Source organism: Mus caroli, unplaced genomic scaffold (genome assembly GCF_978045245.1).
Source record: "Mus caroli unplaced genomic scaffold, Mus_caroli_1 scaffold_12, whole genome shotgun sequence".
NCBI lineage: Eukaryota > Metazoa > Chordata > Mammalia > Rodentia > Muridae > Mus > Mus caroli.
Window position 1 is genome coordinate 72,047,339 of NW_028227267.1, and position 25,626 is coordinate 72,072,964.

The following is a 25,626-nucleotide window of genomic DNA, read 5'->3' on the forward strand; positions in this document are numbered from 1 at the left end:
TTGTCTCAAGGTAAAAAAAAAAAAAAAGTACTTTATGGTTCTGTGGCCTCCACAAATATGTGCTTGCACGTGTGCGCACATACACACAACATATTTCAGTTGGTTCAGTTTGTTTGTTTGTTTGTTTGTTGGAAAGGTAGAGTGGTTTCCTGGAGGAAGGTCGGTCTCAAAGCTCCCTGGAAAATTAAGCCTTGGTGGCCTGGACGAGGCCAGCAGAGAGCAAGGCTTGCACATGAAGATGACTGCAGTGTGAGGAGCAGCTTCAGACCTGCACATGAGCTATGGTGTAAGGTCCAGACCGGGGGAACTTAAGCTTTTTATGTTCTCTGAACTTCCTAGGACAAGCTCACGACGGAGACAAAAACCTTAACTGCATGCCAGGTACTATGGGGTAGAGACAAGATCAAAAGTTCAAGGCTGTGTGGGCTACAGAGTGAATCTAGGGCCAGCCTGGGCAGCTTGGCAAAACTATCTCAAGTTAGAAAAATCCCAAAAGGGCTGGGGATAGAGGTCAGTGGTAGAATGATTGGCTCAGTGGTAAAAGAAAGAAAAATAAAAAAGCATGCAAAAATGAGGGAAGAGTGTCTTTAAAACCACATAAAAGAAAAATACCTGATAAGTGGATATTAGCCCAAAACTTAGGATACCCAAGATATAAGATACAATTTGCTAAACGCATGAAACTCAAGAAGAATGAAGACCAAAATGTGGACACTGTGCCCCTTCTTAGAATTGGGAACAAAACACCCATGGAAGGAGTTACAGAGACAAAGTTTGGAGCTGTGATGAAAGGATGGACCATCTAGAGACTGCCGTATCCAGGGATCCATCTCATAATCAGCTTCTAAATGCGGACACCATTGCATACACTAGCAAGATTTTGCTGAAAGGACCCAAATATAGCTGTCTCTTGTGAGACTATGCAGGGGCCTAGCAAACACAGGAGTGGATGCTCACAGTCAGCTATTGGATGGATCACAGGGCTCCCAATGGAGAAGCTAGAGAAAGTACCCGAGGAGCTAAAGGGATCTGCAACCCTATAGTTGGAACAACATGATGAACTAACCAGTACCCCGGAGCTCTTGTCTCTAGCTGCATATGTATCGAAAGATGGCCTAGTCGGCCATCACTGGAAAGAGAGGCCCATTGGACTTGCAAACTTTATATGCCCCAATATAGGGGAATGCCAGGGCCAAAAGAATGGGAATGGGTGGGTAGGGAAGTGGGGGGCGCTATGGGGGACTTTTGGGATAGCATTGGAAATGTAATTGAGGAAAATATGTAATAAAAAATATTAAAAATTAAAAAAAAAAAAAAAAGAAAACCACCCACATGCAGTCTGAATCTTAGAAGGATACATGCTTTCTCTGGGTCCAAAAGACAGAACTAAGAGAGTGAGTGCACTGGGGAGAAAGAATGCACGAGGGACCAGGACCAGACCTAGAGTCCAAGCATTATAACATGCCCCCATCCCAGCTTTAGTTGATGCTGGAGAAGCTGAGTGCAGGAAGGGAAGGAGATGCTAGACCAGTGGAAAAATGATTTCATCATCTTGCCAGTACAGCAAGATGGCTCACGTAGGGAAGGCACACATTCTACTTGTACACACTGAGATAGATATTTATGTGGGTTTTTTTTTTTTTCCTTCTTTCAATCAAGCCAGAAAGGTTCGACTCAAACTAAGATTGTGGAATAACAAAAGAGTTCAAGGGACTGGAGAGATGGCTCAGCAGGTAAGAGCACTGACTGCTCTTCTGAAGGTCCTGAGTTCAAATCCCAGCAACCACGTGGTGGCTCACAACCACTCGTAGTGAGATCTGACGCCCTCTTCTGGTGCATCAGAACTCAGCTACAGTGTGCTTATGTATAATAAATCTTTGGGTGGGAGCAAGGGGGGTTGACTGGAGTGAGCAGAGGTCCTAAAATTCAACTCCCAATAACCACATGAAGGCTCACAACCATCTGTACATACTCATATACATAAAATAAATAAATACATCTTAAAAAAAGTTCAAATCAACACTAAAGATTAAAAGTCAAATAAATTTGACAAATAAATGTTAATTAGTAAGAAAACAATTAAATATTACCTGGATTAAAAAAAAATCCTGTTTGGCATATTTTCAACCCAAGTATCTACTAGACTTACAATCAGGTACCACAACACCCTGCTCTTTTTTTTTTTTTTTTTTTCCGAGACAGGGTTTCTCTGTATAGTCCTGTCTGTCCTGGAACTCACTTTGTAGACCAAGCTGGCCTCGAACTCAGAAATCCGCCTGCCTCTGCCTCCCGAGTGCTGGGATTAAAGGTGTGCGCCACCACGCCCGGCTTTAATTTTTAATGTTTTTTCAAGACAGGGTTTCTTTTTGCAGCCCTGGTTATTCAGGAACTTGCTCTGTAGTCCAGGCTAGCCTTAAACTCAGAAACACACCAGAGACCTACCTCCGGAGTGTTAGGATAAAGTTGGGTGCCATCACACCCAATGTGTTACACTTTTTTTTTTTGTAAAGGGAAATGCATACAGGGCAGGGCAGCAACTGCTTATCCTCAGCAGATCGAGGCCATCCTCAGGTACAGAAGAGCAAGAGCTACAGGCTTAAAGCAACACAAAACCCCCAGTCACCAAACCAAATCTGAAAACCCAGGTATTTAAAGCAGCCACAATGAAAATGAAAAATCAGTCCTCACTAGAGAGCTTTTAGGTATAGAAATTTAGCCCTACATTCTTAAAGGATAACAGAATCCTTACTATTCTTGGAGTTCATACTATGGATGAAGACTGTTTTAAAATAAATCAGCTAAATCTGCTTTGGTAACATCTAAGACAGGTTCATAATCCAAATTCTCTTCTGTGGTATTATCAGCCAGGTCGTCCCAGTGTTCATGCAATAGAAAAGAGACCTAATACACCAAGCTATCAGTACCTAATGCTGTTGCTGTTGTTTTTATGTGTACAGTAGGTGTTTTGTATAAATGTATGTGTATGCATCACGTGTGTGCCTGGTGCTCATGAAGGCCAGAAGAGGGCAATGAATCCCCTGGGACTGGAGTTACAGAGAGTTGGGAGCCTACCATGGGGTACTGGAAATCAAACCTAAGTCCTCTGGCAGAGCAGGCAGTCTCTGCACCTCTTCAGCCCTACTGATCCTAATAGTGTACTTAGGACAAAGCTAAGGCCTTGAAGTAACTGCTCCTTTTTAAAGCTACAAAGTATAAAAACGGTACCTTTAGTATTTTACTCAATTTAACACTATAGATAAGGCTATACAAACTAACTGCTAATACTATGAACCACTGTACCTAGGAGAAGACTGCTTTGAGGTTCTGTCGCTTCTTCTCCTTGAGCTTCTCACTCATGAACTTGGGAAATGAAGGGGACGCTGTGTACAACAGCCAGACAGGCAGTGCATTAGCAGCCAAGATAATGCATAAATTACTATTACTAGAACTGAAGTAATTGATAGATATGTTATGTGAATTTTATGTACTGATCTTTTATCTGCCTCCATGGACCAGATCACTGCAGAGCCAACACTTAGTCTCCAGTTAGAAATGTTTATATTCTCCAAATTTATCAGACAAAATTAATTTTCTCAAGAAAACAAGTTACTCAAGATTCTACAGTGGATGTAGTATAGACATGTTCAACTGTTACTACTGAGACCTTAATCACTGACTAAAATTATAAATGCCACCCACTGCCAATTAAAATATTATAATTCAGATGTCTGTAAATTTCTAGACTGTTGTTTGCAGAACTACTCTGATTGTTTTGTCAAGGCAGTCTTTGTGAGGCTTTTGTTCCAGCATCTGAAGTGACTGTGACAGCCTTGACTATCATGGTTTTGCGTTTTAAATCCTTGCGAAAAGATTACTTCCCTCTCTCCTTTGTCAATGCTTCTATTTCTGATTAGTGTGTCATCATCTCTTGGGAGAAAAGTAATTCTTTAGAGCAGGCCAGTCCTTGGTATGCAAATTCAAAAGGACAAGGCATGTACTATTCTTATATTAAACCATGGCAAGGAAATATCGCTGAAAAGCCCTTATGATATAGTCCCACAGGCATCTATTTTAATGAGCAAAATTAAAAATTTATGCACCTAACTTTGAAAAACTCAAAGCTCAACAACCTTAGTTCCTGAGACTCGTGGCTGGCTGCCTCACAGAAGGAAAGGACTATGTATAAACATAAATGTCTTCCTGGTTCCCGGGAGGAGGATGTCACCTGAAGGTTTTATGTAACAGCCCTATTATTTCAATGAGTGCTTTCCAGTTAGCTTTTCTTAGTTTCTCTATTACCAAAAGCTAGATAAAAAGCCCTTTCTTAAACCCAGAACAAGAGGGGAGGGATGGTAACAAAGACAATTAGATACAGCTTAAATTTACTAGATTCTGTCTCCTGGTGCCATTGCAAAACCCTATTCCCTTCTCAACAGATGGCAGACAACTATAAAAAGTTCTTGTCTTTAGATTGGTGGCTGCAAACTAGAATAACCCAGGAGCTTAAAACACAATCCACATTTGATCTGAAGTCATTTCCCTCATCCTTCTGGGTGACTCTACCATATAAGCTACATTGAGAATCAATCACCATCTAGACAGCAAAGGACAGTTCTTTATGAAACCAGAGAGGACATGTGAAAGTCCCAGGCTGGCAGTGACCCAAGTCCACCACACAATGGCACCTCTACTTTGACTCAGAGGTGAGGGGTTGGCAGGAACCTTACTTACACATGGTAATTTTACTCAAGTGCGTATTTTAGACAGGGTTCTATGTGGCCTAGACGGGCTCCAAACTTGCTACCCAGCCGAGGATGACCTTGACCTTCTGACCTTCCATTTGTTTTCACCTGGAGCATGCTGGGATTACAGGCATATACAGCCCATGATCAATTTTTTTTTTTTTAAAGATTTATTTATTTATTATATGTAAGTACACTGTAGCTGTCTTCAGACACTCCAGAAGAGGGCGCCAGATCTCGTTACGGATGGTTGTGAGCCACCATGTGGTTGCTGGGATTTGAACTCTGGACCTTCGGAAGAGCAGTCGGGTGCTCTTACCCACTGAGCCATCTCACCAGCCCCCCATGATCAATTTTACACAGTGCTGGTGTTCAAACTCAGGGCTTCTTGTTTGCTATGCAAACACTTTAGTGAACAAGGTACATAGCCAGCCCCTAACTATACTTTTCTATTTTTTTAAACACAGGGTTTAACTAAGTAGCCCTGGCTGGCCTGGAACTTACTGTGCAATGTAGCACAGGCTGGGCTTGAACTCAGAGATCTTAAGATCTGTCTTAAGAGTGAGTTCTGGGATTAAAAGTGTGTAACATCATGCCCGGCCTGATTGTACTTTTTGATAAACATCTCTACAAGCAAAAAAATTTAACGTCTAAATCACACATTTATTTTAATAAGTTATGAATTATTATCCTACAGTCATATTATGAGCTGCACATAAAATTTTAAAAATTAAAATAGATATAAAATTATATATTATTCTAGAAAATGAGGAACTGAATTTAGAAATGGAGGGCTTGCTGGCCAGTCGGTCTAGCTGAATCAGTGAGCTGAAGGTTCAGTCTAGGAACCTGTCTTGCAGAACATACAAAGTAACTGATAGTCAATTCTGAGCTCTGGCTTTCAAATGTACAGACATACAAGAACACTCACAAATAGAACCTCTCTCCTCCAGAAAACAAACAATCTATTCTTTGCTTTCAAAATACAGTGATCTAGAAAGAAAAAAACAGTGATCTGTCTTCATGTTCAGGACACTTAGTTTTCAACAGTATGGCAAACTTACAAAGTTTACACTGGCAACAACCCTCCCTCCGGCCGCCCCTCTGACAATAGAAAAATGGAGGCGGGAGGGAAAGGTTTCCTCTTCTCCTTTTCTTTTCTACCAGCAGATCTGGTAGCTAACCTGCTTCCCTCTCAGGACCATGGCCTCCCACTTTGTACTGATAAAATATCTGAAAGCCAATTCTCTACTTCCTTTTTGCTTTAAGAATAAAGGAAAGAAAGGAAAAGATTGTAATATTTAAGGTCAATTTTGACCTGTGGTACACAGCTGTGCTGTGGCTCAGGCGGCAATCTCAGAACTCTGAAAAAACATAAAAAGACCCTGGAGTCATTTCAGTTCTTAAACCTGACAACCGAGTCACCAATCAGGTGGAGAATGGCAGCCACACTTAAGGTGGGACTGATGGTTTCTATTTTGAAAAGAGCCACGTTCTTGTCAGATCTGATTAATTTATCAGGGTGTGACGGATAAATTATTGTAGAGCAGGAGTGTCAGTTTTTCCACTTTCTTATTCACATATATTTACAACCTAGGTTTTAAGGCCTGGGTTTAGTACCAAAGGCAAGAAGCTGATAATGTGAGACTGTACTGAACTGCTCCATGGTTACAATTCCTACTCTTGCATAAAAAAGCCACGTAAGGATGGCACACAGGCACAGGAGTGCTGCATGTGGCAGGCATTTTCTGGCAGTAAATGCACCATGTTTACTATTGATCTAAGCAGTGGCAGGGCTGGGATGCTCTCAGTTGTAACCACCTTGTCTATCATAGGGAATCCCTTAATGCTGCCAAAAATAAAATAAAATAAAATAAGATAAAAGGTGGGACTATGTATTTTGTATGCATGTTAATTGTGCTCTTTCCTTTTAAAACCTCAACCATTAAAATGAATCACCGAGTCACATGATACACTACTCTACAAACCTATGAAAGTATTTCAATATTATATTGATTTGAATTTTATTAAACGTTTTACTATGTGACCTCTAAACTGTTTATTTTAAACCATGTTGATTTCTCAATATCTTAAAAATTAATGTTTTTTTCGGATAAATTAGCAAGGTTTTATACAATAAACTGGCAATTCTTACAACTGGTACTATAAGGCGAAATGTCACTTAATGTGAAGAGACTGTTAAAGCAGGTGTCCGAATGAGCTTGTACTAACTTAGTAGAACACAATATGGAAGCATTTGAAACATAAGGCTCTACATGCCAGGCTGAGTGTTAATGTCACTCAGAAAATGACCTAGGCAGAGGTCTGAACTGCCCTACTACCAAAGCACTGGCTTCAATCCTCCTAGAGGGATCTGCCTTTCATCTTAGGACTAATGGTCTGTAGCCGCACAGGGGGCATTTGCAATGGAAGTAAGGGGGAAAATGGTGGTGAATACTACAGAAAGCTGTGCTCCGTACTTCAAAGGAACTGTTCACCACGCCTCTACTTGGGATCTAAGGAGGGCACAAGCAGAGAACAGTAAGAGGTGACAGCTCAGGAAGGTGGGTCACCAGGGGACTCAGAAGACAGCCCTGACATGGCTAGCTGACACTTCCCCAGCTCTCTTCCCTTCCTGCCCCCAGAAGAGAACCTGACTGCCTAACTGTTTTTCAGATAACACATCCGCACTGCCACAATTCCAGCAAGCCAAAGGATTTGTGAAGAAGAAAATTTGAGTAAATTCATATTAGATCCTACTATCTAGATTAAAAACTTAAAACTTTCAACCAATCTTCAATTCTCAATTTCATTTTCAATGTTTTTCCGTCTTAAGCAGAAGAGAGAACCATTACTGTATATCTTGTCTTACTATTATAAATTTTAGAAATGTGATTGTCAGGCCCAAAGGAAAAAAAAAAACTTTTCATAGACACCCTCCTTCCCCAAAAGCACCTATCTCTTTGTAACCTATGGGAAAGATGCGCTGTCCCACCTTTACTGTGATAAAAACATACCAGTGTAAAAACTCTACATATACACCTGGTCCCTAAGAGGAGGACAAAGGCCCATTCTCGAACCACAGGAAGAGCATGCCAATGAAGAAAAGGGCCAAAACCAACACAAGCCTATTATGTTATTTTCCTTTCTCAGACAGCCCCAGAAAGCTGCATATGGAGTCCTGTATAGAGTGTTTTGAACATGTATAGACAGTACACATCGTATTGTCTAGGACTCTTAAAACTATAGCTCTTAAATACATTCTATGGTTTTAGCACAAAATCAGCAACTTATACATTTTTAGAATGTATTTTATTCTAGCACCACACATGACAGACAGTATTCTGGGCTAAGAATGGAAACAAACAGAAAAGAAGAAAAGAGGACAAAGAAGCTGTCTTTTATCTACTTGTCTTAAACCACAGACAACAGAGAAACGATTACCTAAGCTGCTGACTGCACTTAGCCCCCTGGCCCTCTTTAGTTTTCTCTCCCTAAAGCATAACCAAGGGGTTACACAGTTAATAGCCTCCTGCCTCCTTTAAACCAGATAGTGTGGTAAACTGTAACATATGAATGGATTGGAGTCTTCTGCTCACTGAAGACATGTGGTTTACCCTTTAGACAGCTGCTATCTCATACAAAATAAGTACAAGGAACCCAGACACCACTCTGTGGGCACTTAAATCTGTGTGTGTAAGGCCCATCTTTTTTTTTTTTTTTTTCTTTTCAAGACAGGGTTTCTCTGTGTAGCCTTGGCTGTCCTGGAACTCACTCTGTAGACCAGGCTGTCCTCAAACTCAGAAATCCTCCTGCCTCTGCCTACCAAGTGCTGGGATTAAAGGCGTGCACCACCACTGCCTGGACGTAAGACCCGTTTTATATAGAGGTTTTATTATTTTTCTCCAAACTTAGACCAAATGAAATTAGGCAACACCTATTTATCAACTGTTATTCAGACTTCCTTTTATCTTTAGGAACACATCACATTTCGCCAGGCTTTTTAAGCACTGTTGGTATTCCACGGCAACATACACAGTAGTTAAACATTTGGCTCCTCTCTCAGTTGGGAGTTTCTATTGCTGTGATAAAACACAGAACACCAGGACCCTAAGCAACTTGGGGAGGAAAGGGTTTATTTCATTTTACAAACTGCAGTGCATCATCCAAGAACTCGGGGCAGAGCCTCCTGAGGAGACCACTGAGGTGGTGCTTACTGGCTTGTTCCCCATGACTTGCGCAGCCTGCCTTCTTAGAGCACTCAGGACGTCCAGCACAGGACCAGCACTGCCAGTGCTGGGCCCTCCCACACCATACCTCAAGAAGACACACCACACACTTGCCCACAGGCTAGTCTAGTTGGGGGCATTTTCCCACATGAAGCTCCTGCTTCTCAACTGACTCTCCCTTCTAGCAAGCGGACATCAAACTAGTCAGTACACGTCCTAAGGCAGACTGCTGGTCTCAATACTTGGACCGATCAATTTCACTCTCGTGGGTAATAGTAGTAGTTACAGTTCAAAAGGCAGGAACGAAGAAGACAAGCCATTTTAACGAAGAACTCACAAAAGTAACCAGAATATAATGTGCTTACATACATAAGACAATTTACATCCCTAGCATACACTGTCTATACATTTACTTAACAAAGGTTTAAGAACACTGGCAGTCCTCACTTGGCATAGTAGTGGAGGACCATAAAGATGCTGTGACACCTCAAGTGAAGCAGCATGATCTTGATAACTCGTGAGGACAACCACCACTGTTCCAGAACCTTAACATTTCCAAATAATTTTAAGAAACTGACACATAGTTGTACATATTTATATATGATCTTTAAAGATTTGTTGGCATATTAAAACTGGTATGGTAAACAAACCATAGAGATACAGAAAACAAAAACGTAGCAAATTTATATTTATGAATATTCTGTGATTAGAAACATTGAGAAAATACCATTATCACTTTGTAAAACCTGATCAAGAGCAATTAGGAAAGTGGCTCCCTTCTCCCACACAGCTATGCTTAGCATGGGTCACACAGCAAGCTGCAAGTGGCACTGAGAGGAACAGGATGCTGATGAAAAACAAGCAGAAGACTCACATTGTACTGATGGTTAGCAACAGGCTTGTAGTTGGTTGTTACAACTTTGTCCAGCTGTTGTGAGAGCCTTACAGGTTTGGAAGATTCTTCTATTTGCAATCTGAAAAACAGAAGGCATTGTTAATCCACTGTAATATGTGGTTACATATTACAAATCATATATAAGCAAGTAAGCTCAGAATACCACAGCAGCTTTAGCCAAACACTTAGGAAGACTAAAACAACAACGACTATAAGGTAAAAACTATCTCCATAAACTAAATGTACAAGTTAAGTTGCTATAGTCCTCAACATAGTTGTGAAACTATGCTGCTTGGTTAAACCAATTTCTGCAAGACAAACAAGCTGTCTGAAATTACTATTGTCTACAATTCACCAATCCAAAGCTTCCACTAACCTGGAAAGAAATACAGATGTATAAAAAGTCCCATCAACATTCAGTGTAAAGTGACTAGTGGCTACTTTATCAGACATTGGTGCTGAAAACACTCTTGTCACCATAGAAACCTCTACTGGCCAGCACTGGTCTACGACGCTGCAGAACTCTGTTTGAATTAAATGTAACTGAAAATACTGTCTCTAGAAAACAAAACAAACACCGGATCCCACATATAACATGAAGACACTACTCCACAAGTACCTATAACTTTAAGCAGTGATTTACTGTGTCCTAATTTGTATACTAAAATTGTTCCTTAAAAATTAATGCATTTGGTTTATAAGCAAAGTAAATTCAAAAATCTGCTTTGAGAGGGGAAAAGTACAGCTCTCAAAAGTGACTATTTTTAAAGACACAAAGGTATCACTGTACCTTTAGACTTTTCATCAGCAGGGCATCAGAATACAAAATGTAACATACTTAAGAAAATTGCCTGCCATATCTGGCTAACTTATAATTGAAGTTTAAGCATGAAATAATAAAAGTATTTTTGGAAAAATACCTGGGCTTATCACTTATGAATCTCACTGAGAGATGCACTCAAGAATGTAACACAGCGAGGCCTCTGAGGAATTAATGGATGCGGTGCATATAGCCAAGAAACCAAAAACCACGTTAGAAACAGCTTATGCATTGTAGTTCTTTTAAAAAGGTTCATTTTGATTTATGTGTATATATGTTGTCTCCATGCGTGTATTTTGCAAGTATGTGGGTGCCCGAGGAGGTCAAGAGAAGGCACTGGACTGCATGAGGCTGGATCCTGAGTGGTTCTGAGCAACACAGTATGGGTGCTGGGAACCGAGCAGTATGTGCTCAAAGCTGCGGAACCACTTCTCTGGATTTTTTAAAACATAGAACTACATGAAAGACGGGAAGAGATTAGAATTTCATCATCAGAGAGTTATGCCACATTGATTCTCAAGGCATCAAAAATTTTAAATAAAGGAACAGATTGTTGTTTTCTTTTAAATAAAGCACTCATACAAAAAATTCAACCTTTCTATTATACATTAAGAACATCAATTCCCAGAGTTTTGTTTTAATTAAAAGAGGACACTCTATGACTCAAAATTCAAAAGGTTAATCTATGGACTGAAAACACAATGCATTTCAAAAGAACTTAATCTTAAAATATTTTCATTAACCATGAATAGTTTAAAATAGTTTAACAGGCTTTTTTATTTAACACTAACTAATTCATTTAACATTATCTCATGATGTGCCAGAACAATTTGCAACTCTATTTTATTATTAACAATGCTCTAAATTAAACACGCTGGCTTCAACACATTTTCAACATCAAAACAAGGATTATCTGGGTTTTTCAATAGAATGTAATTTGCAAATACTCAGTTCACAAAGCAAGCCGCCAACGATATACAAACGTGTTAGGCTGAACGAGGAGAAGTGTCCTGACTATGTCTAAGACATAGTCTTATCTTTTTCAGAACATTAAAAAGTACAATGTTATTTCCAAGAAACTGTAATCAGGAATACAATAGTCCTTTGCTTGTCTGTTTCTTGGGAAAAGGTCTCATTATGTAGACTTGCCTGGCCTCGAACTCATAAGACCCACATGTTTCTGCCTCCCAAAAGCTGGGATTCAAGGTGTGCCACCATACTTGGCATAAGAACCTCCTTTGTTTAATAAGCTACATAACAGATCTTGGCATGGATTCCTGAAACAGGACAAGTAATTCACATGTACACTGGTAGAGTTCTAATGCACATTAGAAGGTCAGGAGGGGAAACAAGTTTTCTGCCCTCTAGTCACAAAGAAAGTGCTTGAACACAAGTTTATAAATGCTATGGGAGTCACGAACCATACTTGTTTATCAAATTATGATTTTATATAGTCAAATATCTTATTTAATTTTAAATTTATATGTGTCTGCATGGGTACATGCAGGCTAGAAGAGGGTATCAAATCCTCTGGAGGTGATGTTAGGCAATTATGGGCTGCCCCAAGTGGATGCTGGGAAATGATTTCTGGTCTTTTGGAGGGTAATATGTGCCATTAAATGCTGAGCCCAGAAAACCAGAAACTTAAAGCAAAACAATAAATAAATGTGTGCTTTAAAAACAGTTCTCTGGGGGCTGGCGAGATGGCTCAGAGGGTAAGAGCACCCGACTGCTCTTCCGAAGGTCCAGAGTTCAAATCCCAGCAACCACATGGTGGCTCACAACCATCCGTAACGAGATCTGGCGCCCTCTTCTGGAGTGTCTGAAGACAGCTACAGTGTACTTACATATAATAAATAAATAAATCTTAAAAAAAAAAAAAAAAAAAACAGTTCTCTGGATGCTGGAGAGATGGTTCAACAGTTAAGAGCACTAACTACTTACTCTGCTCTTCCAGAAGACCCAGGTTCAAATCCCAGCACGCACATTTAGGCTCAAAACTGTCTGTGATTCCAGTTCTAGGGGACCTGATACTCTTACACAGACACACATGCAGGCAAAACACTAATGTACATTAAAAACAAAAACCAAAGAAAACAAAGCGGCGCTCTGGGAGCTAGAGAGCTGGCTTAGCACATACTAAGCATAGCATCAAGAGTGCACACTGTGCTTGGAGAGAACCCGGCTTTGGTTACTAGCCATGGGCAGCTAATAGTCACCTGTAACACCAGCTCTACGGAATCTGACACCCTCAGGTCTCCATGGCACCTGTACTAATGTGCACATACCATATACAGATAGACCTAATTCAAAACAAAACCCCGAACAACAACAACAACTCCTTCTGCTTCCCTGACTGTAGTTCATACCACACAAGCGTTATCTCTTCGGCTCTTGGTCATTGTGGACTAGCTCTCTGTGTTCAAAACCTCATCTACATGTATTTTAGAATGGGAAAATAAATTTAGTTACAGTTTTGGCCAAAGCCAGAAGAAAGAATACTGAACATGCCTGTCTTGCCTGTAGTAGTGTTCCAATTTACAGAGGTGATGAGATAAAAGTCGGGAGTAGGCACACAGAACAAAACTGTGGGCTCCTATGCATGGCCCACCCACAATTACTTTAGTTTCCTAAAGGAAGTCTAAATTCCAGGGCCCCTGTTAATGGGTGAGTGTGAGGCCGGCACTGGGGAGGCTACTGCATGAATTCAGAGGAAAGTATATTGTTTCCATTATGACAATGGTTTCTCAACTCTCCTAATGCTGCAACCTTTAATACAGCTCCCCAACCCCCAACCATAACATTTTCACTGCTACTTCATCATTTTGTTACTGTTATGAATCCTGATGTAAATATCTTGTTTTCCAATCAGCTTGGGGGTCATAATCCATAGGTTGAGAACTGCTACATTACGGTGAACCCGAAGAACACTGAATATAGTCATTTTGAAGACACATTTAACAGAATCTGGGACATAAGTGAGTTGGGGCATAAAGAGTAAGAGCAATAGCAGCAAGATAACTGAGCTCGGACTTCTGGCTTGAGTATCCACGCAAGAAGCACTAACAAACCAGGTTACTGTAAAACCATTCTGGAAGAGTCGCTGTATTTTACTAGAAACTATAAAATCTTCCAAATTCTAACCCTGAGAAACCACTCTAGTTGAAAGTTCAAAGAACAGAAAAATTAAAACTTGTGAATTCTTAGAATAGAAAATGAGCACCTAATGTCAGGACCAACCTATTTCTCTGGACACTAACCAACAACTACCATCTCCATACAGCTTTGGCTATATATAATTAGGTAAATTAGGAGTCTTTCTAAGATTAATGAGTTCCTATGTTTCTTGCCATAAAAACTCTCAAGGGCTATATTACCTAAGAATGCCAATTCAAGGATGAGGGAAACCAATAGGGCAGACATTTAAAGAGTTCTTACTCCATGCTAGAACCTGTGTTAAGAGCTACCCATATTCATTGTACTTTTTCTCACAGCAGGTAAAACGAGAGCTGTAACTCGAATCATCTTGCTACATAAGGAATGTAACAGAAAAGAGACTATTTAAAAGAACTAAATGCTAGGTCTCATTTGGCCTAGCCTGGCCTTGAGCATATTGCAGAGCTGAGGTCACCTTCATCCTCCTGCTTTCAGAGGCGTGCACTGCCATGACCAGTTTATTCAGTGTTACAGATTTAACGGGAGGATCTCTAGCCCAGCAATTTCTTTTTGATAGTCTTCGGCCCGTCTATAACTAATCCAGGTCTATGTAAACACAGAGTAGAGAACAGTCCTCTGTATGGCCTCTGCCCCATAAACAAACACACAAAATGGAAGCTTCATGAAAGTGTAAGTTTAAGTGTTAACTAAGTAAAATTTAAAGTGCATATGGGAACGATGCCACGAAGACTTTAATCCCAGCAATTGGGTCCCACTAGGGTTGAATAGTGAGATCCAAAAATAGTATAGGAAATGTGTAAAAAAAAAAAAAAAAAAAAAAAGGAGGTAAACAGATTCAAGGAGGTTGATCTAGAAATGTGACAAAGGAAGACACAAAGCATCGCTGCGATGAGAAGTACCTTCAGTTTTCATCTGTATATAAATAATAAACTCTGAAGGCTGGGGGTGAAGGATGGCTTACCGTTAAGAGCATTTGATGCTCTTGCAGGACCTGGGTTCGATTCTGAGCACTAACACGGTGGCTCATAAACATCAATTAACTCTATCCCCAGAGGATCTGATGCTCTCTTTTAACCTCCACGGGCACCACGCACGCACACACACACACACGCACACACACACACACACACACACACACACACACACACACACACACACACATGCAGGCCAAATACTCACACACATAAAACAAAACAAAACAAAACAAAACAAAACAAAAAAAGCCCAAAGGCTTTTTGTGTGTCGTAGTATAGGCCTCAGAGGACTACGAGTTCTAAGCTTGCCTGGATTACATAGTGAGTGAGAGGGCTGTCTAGGCTATAGAGTGAGACTTTGTCTCAACAACAACAAACTACAACAAAGACACTGAAGTCTGAATTATTTGAAAATTTTAAGGTTAAGTACCTGTGTTATTAAGCAGTCTCAAATCTCTGATTCCTAAAAATATTGAAGTTAGAGGTCAAATAAAGCGTTTACAGAGAGGAAAGTGCTGATCTTAGGTAGCTGCTTTGATATATACATACCACCACAAGTCTGAACCATTTTTCTAAATTAAAACTTCTACAACCCTGTGACTATGTGATGGGTACCAACACAATATAGCAGTGGGATCAAACACATCTCTTCAGTAAATTAAAAAGCACCACCTACAAAATTCCAGTTGCCTGTGAGTGGGAATCAGAATTATTGGCTGTGCATCATGTCAAACTGCAGGAAGCTATCCAGGTGTACACTAACCAAGACACTGTTGCTATGGTGACTAAGCAAATATAGCAAGTGTCTAACTCATTAGTGACTCCATGAAAATATAAAGGCTGGAATAGATGGGGAATATCTGGCAGTATATGGTCAATAATGGGGGCTGATTTCAAAATGAATTTCTTTAAAGAAAATGTAAATTTTAGCATGCCATTTAAACATTTTTGAGATTTTTATGCCAACTAAAGCATAATCAAGTCAGGGATAAAAAAAATTAGAGAAGGTAGGCAAGCTTTCAAGGGAGAAAGCTCCACTTAGGACCAGCTGTTGAGGCATGGATACTGATATTACATGGGGAAATCTCTAAGACTGCCAAAAAGTACTGCAAATAGGCAAAGGGGCTCCCCACAGCCCCTGTTCTGTGGCTGAGCTTTAGCCATATGGTCTCTGGCTCTCTTCATCAAGGGCATGATACACAGAAGGCTAAAAGGGGACTTTGTACTTTTTCTTTAAATTACAAGTAAACTTTAAAGAATGAAAAGAAAAGCTGGAGATAAGCACCCAAGAAACAGTTTCAAAAGACAAATGCTGGATCTGGACTTGGCCTGAAGCATTTACATTAATTACCTACTGTTCAACAAACTGCCATGCAAATTCATCACAAATAAAAGCTGTAAAGGAAGAAAATCCAAGCCCCTTTGTCTTTTTATGATTTTATATTGCCATCCTTCACAGACCCCTTACAAGCAACAAGCTTCTATTTCACTCAATGTTACATTATACTCTTTTGATGATGTAACACCACAAATACAAAATCCTAGTTCACAGTGAAGTATTGCCTTAATTGCATATTGCTAAGAACAATTACAGCACTTCACGCCAGACAGACACATGGCAAGTACTTGATTTAGTTAGATTTTCTCCAAACCACCACCAGGACTATGAAGAATAGCAGTAAACAAAACTTTTGTACTTCACAAATATAAGGCAGTGTTATTCTTGGCTTTGACACTACTCTTATACGCTTATAAATGTTTATTTAGTTCTTTGATTTCTTATCCTTTTCTATTTCTTTTATTGGATCGTCTAAACCCTATTTCTCCTTCTCCTCTCAACTTCCCACCTCTTGACTTTCCAGCACAGGGCTCTCATCAATGATCCATGTTACCCAATACATACAATTGGGAGTTGCCTTTCTACCATACTCAAGTACTCGAACCACTAGGGAATCTATAAAGTGTCTCTTGAGACTTCTCTTAAGATATGATTTGTGCTTTCTCTTTATCAGTCACATTCTCCTTCTGAGAAAAACCTGTCTTATTGTTCTATTGCTATAAAGAGACATCATGACCAAGGCAACTCTTACAAAGAAAAACATTTAACTGGGGCTGGCTTAAGTTTCTAAAGTTTAGTCCATTATTGTTAGGGCGGAAAGCAAGGCAGAGCATGGGCAGGAATGATGCTGGAGAGGGCTGAGAGTTCTCCATCTTGAGCTGCAGGCAGCAGGAATAAACAGTGACACACTTCCTGCACACCCATTCCAGCTCGACCACCTCTCCTTATTAGGAGAGCCACTGCCTATGAACTCATGGGTCATCCATTTTCTTTCAAGCCAGCACAGCCCCTATTTCTAGTAACTCCACACACCTTCCTAGCTCTCAACAAACTCAGAGGTGAGTCTAGAAAGCCAACAAGACCATGGAGGAGAGCTTCAATGGAAGTGAACAAAACCATGGAGAAGGTGGAAGACTGGAGCGCTAAGGAAAGGCTTGTTTTAGAAGGATGATGTCCTCAGTAGGCATTTACTATGTAAGAGGGACAGGGAGAACAGAGACACAGGAGAAGGTGGCCAGTTAAGGAAATTTCACAAGTTTTAAGAGACAGTAAAAGAGAATGAGAAAAAAAAAGAACACAATTAGGAGGAAGGAAGGAAGAATGGAGGAACAGACAAAAGGATGGGATTGAGACCAAAGAAGTCCTGAATGCCAAACTAAGCTATTGGGAGCCAGGGTTAAACTGGAGGATCTGTAGCAAAGGGCTCACTTGAAAATGAAGGTCATGGCTATCAGGAAGCAGTGGAGAAACTGAGCTAGAACAAACAAGAAAAAGCCTGCAGAGCAGACTAAGGGAAGAGAGGTGTGGGTGCAGTGAACAGACATGTGGCACTAATTTTGAGACCCAGGGCCTCATAGTACCTAAGCGTTGTCAGGCAGACTAAACCTTCTAGAGCTTCTAAGGATGTGTCTTGAGAAGCCATTTGTTAGTCCCCTGTCCTCTTCTCTCATGGCAATGACATCTTGGGCCACAACTCCCAGAGAAGCCTTCCCTTGATCCTCAAGCACCTTACTCATCTCTCTACTGCAGCAGTAGTCACTAGGGACCCAGTGTCCCTCAGCTACTTCAAAGTGAGCATAAATGTCAACAATCCATCATGTTATTCAATTAGACTCCACTCAATACGTTCAGTATTAACGGACAAGCTGTCAGTTAACAGACACTGACCACTGATCTACAATCTGTTTACAGTGCATTAGCACTGGAGAGGAAGCTCGCTGCATGTAATGGTTTTGTCACGTGTTTGTGGTTTGAAAATACAAAGGTTTTTACTGGAGTTTTATCAATTTGGTAAAAATTGTTTTTAAATTGACATGAAAAACCACATAAGTAATGACAACTGATAAAATAAAATGCGTAATACTGGAAACTGTACTATTCTAGACAATATATATTAATTTATATTAACACATACTAAGCTACTGTTTCTGATAGAAAACTAGAATGAGAGTGAAGCAAGCCCTACTATGTGTAGAAACGAAACTTTAGACAAGTGGCTTCAACTTCCGAAGTGAAGGGCTGCTCCAGCCAGCACCCCGAGGAGGAAAGCACCGAGCCTGGTCTGTGCAGTGAGGAAGGGGAATGCTGCGGGAGCAAGGAGCACTGAAGGGATGGCCGATGCATTTGAGTGATGCATTGTATATGGGTTCACATATACACTGGGCTGGGAAACCCAACCACTTGGAATAGAATTTGTTTGGTTCAAAAAGATCCATATCCAAGACTCTGCTAGTTGCCCAGAACCCTTCCTGTGAAGAAACTATAAATCCAACTTCTGGAGGCACACCTTTCAAGACACATTCTCTGACACTGCCCTTTTAAAGTCCTGCAATGTTCTGCCTTTGCTCAAATCTTCTACTAACTGTTGTCTTTGGGGAAGAAGTATGTAATAGGCCAATGCCATTCTTAAGGCACAGATGTACTGTTGGTGAAGTGGTTAAAAACTTCCCAGCTTGGCAAAATGGTGCGCACCTGCACTCCAAACATTTAGAGGGCTTAGGCATGAGACTAATGAGTTCAAGAACAGCCTGGGCCCTCTATCAACCTTAACCCCATACATACTTGATACACGCCTGCCTGCAGTGCTTAGTGATGGGATAGATACTTCTGAGATGCATATTGTCAACTCATTTTGTGTGAACATCAGTGTACTTCACCAGCTAAGAGAGCTACAGCATTTAACAAATGTGATCATTTTACGGGATGACCATTGCATATATGGTCCCTTGTTGAAAGAAAAATCTGTTGCATGTGACTATAGTTTAGATTACAGATGAAATAAAAATTAGGGCACATAGAATAATGTTATATTTGTGTCTGCATATTATTTAAAAGCATATCTCCTTGCTAAGAGTTCTTTATATTTTAGATATCATATGCCAGTAGTTCTTAAAACACACTCTAAGGACCACCTATATCAAACTCTTCATATTGTCTGTGACCCATTGTCTGTGACCCAACTCTGGCCTGAGGTAAACCTCCACTGCTGGTTCTGGAATCTACATTTTTCTGAAGACCTGAGCTGATTTACATACTTACACAAAAGCTTGAAAAAACCTGTACTATCCAAGCCTTTCAAAGAAATCTTATCTTTCCTATGCTTTGTAGATACTGACAGTGCCCACAAAAGAAGGAGGCTCACAATGCAGCTGGGGGCCGGGGGGGGTGTTGGGGGGGGGAGCAGGTAAAGAAATATTCACTGGACTGATTATAAAGTGCCCTCAGATGGGGAAGGCAGTGTCTGCAACAATGGAGTGTCTGCCTATACCATAAAGGAGGCACAGGGGTTGAGCACAGGCATCCAAGACGAAACAAACACAGACTTTGAAGCTGCCTACTTTGGCCTTGATAGAAATTTTAATTATCAACAGAGAAATCAACTCTGGAAATCAGCAGCTTAATATTAAGAGTTCGTTTTCTTGCACGGTTCAGCTTCCCAGCCAAGCACTTGGAAAGATGTCAGGAAATTTAATTAGCAATACCTTATTACATAGGGGAGTTTCAGAAAGACGGCACAAACATATTCTTCTCACAAAGACCAAGTTACTCTAACGGAGGGTCTTAAGCAGAGATAACCTACTTTCATTTTGTGACTTATTAGATACCACGCCTTCACCAGAACCATCTCAGAAACCGAAACAGATGTTCCAAGGCCAAGTACGGCAGCTCTGAGCACTCAACTCAGAACCTCTACAGTCCTGAATCCACTCTGGAGTCCTAGCTCACAGGAATTAAAAGCAGCCAATCAGAAAAAGGAGAGGGCTGCAACAGGAACCAGCAACACGACAAAATGGGAGCTCTGAGAGAAAAACAGAAGACAAGGAAAAGAATCTGTGAACTGTAATACTCAGGAAAAAATCACCTCACTTGAAAGCAATTCAAACTCAGGTGCTCATATGAAAGATTGCGCTGGGGCTGGAGAGATGCCTCAGCAGTTAAGAGCACTGACTGCTCTTCCAGAGGTCCTGAAGTCAATTCCCAGCAACTGCATGGTGGTTCACAACCATCTGTAATGGGATCTGGTGCCCTCTTCTGGTGTGTCTGAAGACAGCAATGGTGTACTCATATACATAAAACAAATAAATCTTTGAAAAAAAAGAAAAGAAAGATGTGTGCTAAGCTTGATTCTTAGTGAAGTCCATATACAAGATGTGGGCACAGGCATAATATGTACCACTGTTCAGAAAGCCCCATTAAAGTTATTTTCATTAAATAATTTAAGAATTCTACAGGTAACTTTTTGGAGATGTTAACAGCTAACAGCTAGCAGAACTGCCATGGATGAGGCCAGCATGGGCTACATACGTAGTAAGTTTCAGGCCAACTAGGTCTACAATATGAGAACTTTTCTCAAATACCCACAAAAGAATTAGAATTATCCTCATTTGTGTTTTTCCTGCCAGCTCTTTGAGCTTATTTAATTGTACATCTTAATGGACAAATACCTTCAATCTTCCAAAATTAAAATAAATAACAACATAAATCAACTAATATAAACAACTTATTTGTATAAAAATTCAGGAAGGAAAAAATAGTAATAGAGAAAAACCAAAAGATAAATTTCAAGACAAAATAGTAATAAAAAGTCCATTGCGTCTCTAACGTGATTCCCGGTGGTTATTTTATGTCTGAGTAATGGCGCCCCACTGCCATGTATTCACATTTACAGTGCACATGGCCTAGAGTCCATGAATGTCATCCCATAGGATAACATTATGAAAAAAAACCAAACAGTTAAAGTTTTATATTTAAAAAGCAGCTAAACTAACGTGCACTAATAACAGAAACAGAAGAGCCACAAGTAATTAATGTGCTACAGGAAAATGCCATATGGCACTCAACATTATTATATAAGAACTGAAAATTCTGTCAACAATAGCATTTGTCCATACCACACCTACCTCCTCCAAAACTAATGTGTGTAGCAGACCGTAGGAGAAAACAACAGACTTCTTGCTCACGCTAGCCTCCTGAGGGCTGTCTAGTAAGTTTTCTCTACACACCCGCATCATTCTAGACAATAAAAGCAAGTCTTAAAGGCTAACAGTTTAGCTGTAGTTCATGAAGAACACAGACAATGAGTATCTTCTTCATTCATTCATTCCTGGATGTTGCTACATAATAGATGCTCAAAGTTTACCTAAAGGGTTATTATACAAACTTGTGAAGCTTGGCTAAGAAGCCATTGGTTTTATAGTAAATAATAAAGACACTAACAAGGGAACTCTTCTCCATAGTATTTGTAATATAAAACACTGACTCTCAGAGAGGATTTCTGCTCTGTATAGTTAGTATTAACTTTAATTTCAACAAGTATAGACATCTGTAGTTTTTGGTCAATCTGTGCTAGTTTTCCATTACTATAAGAAACAGACCACACATTCACTTACAAGAAAAAAGATCTAAGTCACAATCCTAGAGGTTTTAGTACATGATCAGCTTGGACATCATCTGAGGAATTGAGTGAAGGGCAGGACCACTCACTGCATGGCTGCAACGTGGAAAAGGGGAGGAAGGACGGCTGGTGCTGCACCACCTCCTTTGAGGTTACATCTTCCTTGGCAAAGACCTCCTCTACCTTTTACTAGGCTGCATTTCTTAAATGTCTACTACCTAAAATATACCACTTGGGGAATCAAACCTCAAACATATGAGCCTTTCAGGGGAACAATTAAGGTTACAACTATACCATAATAGCACATGTATATAGTATGTAACATGAACACTAAATGTTATTATAAAAATAATTTATTTAGATTGAAAATTTAACTTTAAGGGGAGGGGATGGAGAGATGGCTCAGCAAGGTAAAACTGTTAGGATTTAATAAAGAAGAAAGCCCTATTAATAGAATTATCAAATCAAAGAGACTAAGCTGAACATAGTAGTACACCGACCGGTATACATCTATAATCCGAGCAATGAAGTAACCAAGGCAGGGGGATCTCAAACTTAAGGCCAGGCTTGGATACACAGAGCCTGTAAAAAGGCTAAAGATTCTAAATTACAAACAGGGCTGGAGAGACAGCTCAGGGTCACAGCTTGCTGCACTTCTAGAAGGTCCCAGTTCCACAATAGGCAACTCACACCCACTTGCCAACTCCAGCTCTGAGGGGCTGACTCTCCACAAGTGCTTGCACACATGTAGCACCCCCACCCGCCCCCAACACAGATCTAATAGAAAAAAAAAATCTTAAGAAAAATCAATTAAGGGGCTAGGAAGATGGCCCAGTGGTTAAGAAAATGCACTGTTGTTCTAGAGGACCAGACTTCACTTCTCAGAACCCACCTCAAGTAGCTCACAAACGCAAGTTACTCCACTCTGGGGAACAGAACTCCTCTGGCCTGCACATAATACAAAACAGACAGCCTACTAAAAAAAAACCACAGAAGTGGATGCTCACAGTCAGCTATTGGATGGATCAAAGGGCCCCCAATGGAGGAGCTAGAGAAAGCACCCAAGGAGCTAAAGGGATCTGCAAGCCTATAAGTGGAACAACATTATGAACTAACCAGTAACACCCCCCCCCCCCCCGGAGCTCATGTTTCTAGCTGCATATGAATCAGAAGATGGCCTAGTAGGCCATCAGTGGAAAGAGAGGCCCATTGGTCCTGCAAACTTTATATGCCTCAGTACAGGGGAATGCCAGGGCCAAGAAGTGGGAGTGGGTGGGTGGGGGAGCGTGTGGGGGACTTTTGGGATAGCATTGGAAATGTAAATGAAATAAAGACTCAATTAAAAAAAAAACCAAACAAACAGATTTTAAGTAACATTTAGTCATGTAACAAGTATTTCTTACGCAGTCAGGCGTAGCATCCTTTCCTTGGTGAGCACACAAGCAATTCATCAGATATAACCAACACAGGTAGTTTTACGCGTTAAGAATAAAACAGTACTATCATGTTAAGTGTGGCGCTCTGAGTGAGAAGAGCCGTCATAAGCTCATATATTTGAATGCTTAGCCATCAGAGAGTAGTAGTAGTATTTGAGAAGGATTAGGAGGGCGGCCTTCGTGGAGGATGTATGTGGCTCTGAGGTTTCAAAAGTACACCCCAGGCCCAGCAACCTCTCTTTCCCTCCTCCGTACCGTGGATCAGACTGTCCTCTTAGCTACTGCTCTAATGCCAGCCATGCTGCCCACCATGCTGATACTGTAACTGTAAGCAAGTCCTCAACGAAATGCTTTTCTTTTATAGGAGTTGTCTTGGTCAAGGTGTCTCTTCACAGCAAGAGACCAGTGACCGAGACAGCTAGTAACTAGGAAGCTGCCCTGGGAGGAAGGCTACATTATGTCACCCAAGGGGTCAGAGATGGCCACATGAACTGAGAGCTGCATGGTAGGAAGGGGCTGCCACTTGAAGACTTTGTTCACATGTAGAAGCTGGAGATGAAACTGCCCTTGTTCTATTTGAAAAACAGAAGGTGGTCTCTTAGGCTGCTACCAATAGATGAGAGGAAGTTGTAGAAACTTCATGATCTGACCACAGTTTTGAGGGCCAGATCATCTATGACCTTGCAAATTCAATAAATTAAAAAAACAAAACAAAACATTTTTTTTTACCTATTGCAAGAGCCTTCTATGTAGTCCAGGTTAGCCTGAAACTCACCTTGTAGCACAGGCTGATCTCATGGCACACTTTACGTTACATTGACTTCTACATAAGAGTCCCATACTTGGTTTGATGTACTACTGTCACAGTTTTGAGATTGTGAATCCATGAACAAATGCTCACATTATCTTTGTATAATTGGGTCTGTAAACTACATAGTTGTTCCTGAATGTATATTCAGAAATAAAGACTGTAGCTTACTTAGTATTATATAGCAGGATTCTAGAGTGGGCTTAGGTATGCTAAGATGATAGGCAGCCACGTGGGACAGGTAAGAGCAGTGGTTCTTAACCTTCCTAATGCTGTGACCCCTTAATACAGTACCTCAAATGCTGTGGTGACCCTCAACAATAAAATTATTTCACTGCTACTTCCTAAGAGTAATTTTGCTACTGTTATGAATCATAACGTAAATATCTGATATTTAGAATATCTGGTATGTGTGTGACCCCTGTGGGGGCTGCAACACACAGGTTGAGACTTACTGGTGAAGGGGAATGCTACATGTATGAATATAACACTCAGGAGACTGGTCTCAGAAGGACATACAGATGCTGGAGTTTGCATATATGCATACACTACACACATGTATGTGTATACACACACACACACACACACACACACAATCAATAATGATATATTTTAAATGCATAAAGTGTAGGGTACAATGAGTTAAAAAGTAAGTAGGCACTTGCCGGTCGTGGTGGCGCACGCCTTTAATCCCAGCACTCGGGAGGCAGAAGCAGGCGGATTTCTGAGTTTGAGGCCAGCCTGGTCTACAAAGTGAGTTCCAGGACAGCCAGGGCTATACAGAGAAACCCTGTCTCTGTATAAAAAACCAACCAACCAACCAAACAAACAAACAAAGTAGGCACTTAAGGGAAGCCTAAAAAAAAGGTAGAGAAACAGCTCAGTGGTTAAAAGTACTGGCTGCTCATCCAGAGGACCAGAATCCTATTCCCAGTTCCCACATGGCTAAGTCACAACTGTCTGCAACTACAGTTCCAAGAGATGTGATGCCCTCTTCTGGCCTCCAAGGGCACTGCACATATATATGGCACAGACTTACATACAGGCAAACACCCATACACATTAAATAATAATCATTTGTAAAAAAACCACAAAAATACTCTAAGAGAACTTGTTGCTCTTGCAGAGAACCTGGGTTCAACTCCCAGCACCCATGATAGCTCACAAGCACCCCGAGTTCCAGGAGATCTGATGTCCTCTTCTGGTCCCCACAGGTACCAGGCACAAGCTCTGTGCATAAACATACATAATAATACATGCAGGCAAAATACTCATTGAAAATAAATATTTAAAGAGACTAAAGTTAGTAACTAAATGAGAAGAGTATGTCAAGGACAAAACCCTAGAGGAGACCTAGGAAATTCCAATTCAGTGAAGAACTTAAGGACCATGAGATGGAGTCTAGCCTTCAGCTGGTACTCTACAGCCAGCTTTACTCACAGGCTGACTTTGTGTGTTCCTTCATCTACTCAGGATGGTTAGTAGGTAAGATTCCTTCTGCTTTACCTAATACATGATGTTGTTCCTGCCTGGGAGGTCCCCCAGCCCCTCACAGCTACTCAACGTCTAGACTCCCCTCTGAGTTTACTATG

The 25,626-nt window shown here is 40.7% G+C and overlaps 1 protein-coding gene across 1 annotated transcript in view; it reads right to left on the reverse strand.

Annotated features, from left to right (window-relative positions):
• The window catches only part of Gtf2f2 (general transcription factor IIF subunit 2), a 111,720-nt gene that overhangs the window by 13,041 nt on the left and 73,053 nt on the right, over positions 1–25,626 (reverse strand). Inside the window, exon 6 of the mRNA XM_021181786.3 lies at positions 9,846–9,945. Within this exon, the coding sequence (XP_021037445.1) occupies positions 9,846–9,945 (100 nt within the window). The remainder of the gene's footprint in view (positions 1–9,845; positions 9,946–25,626) is intronic.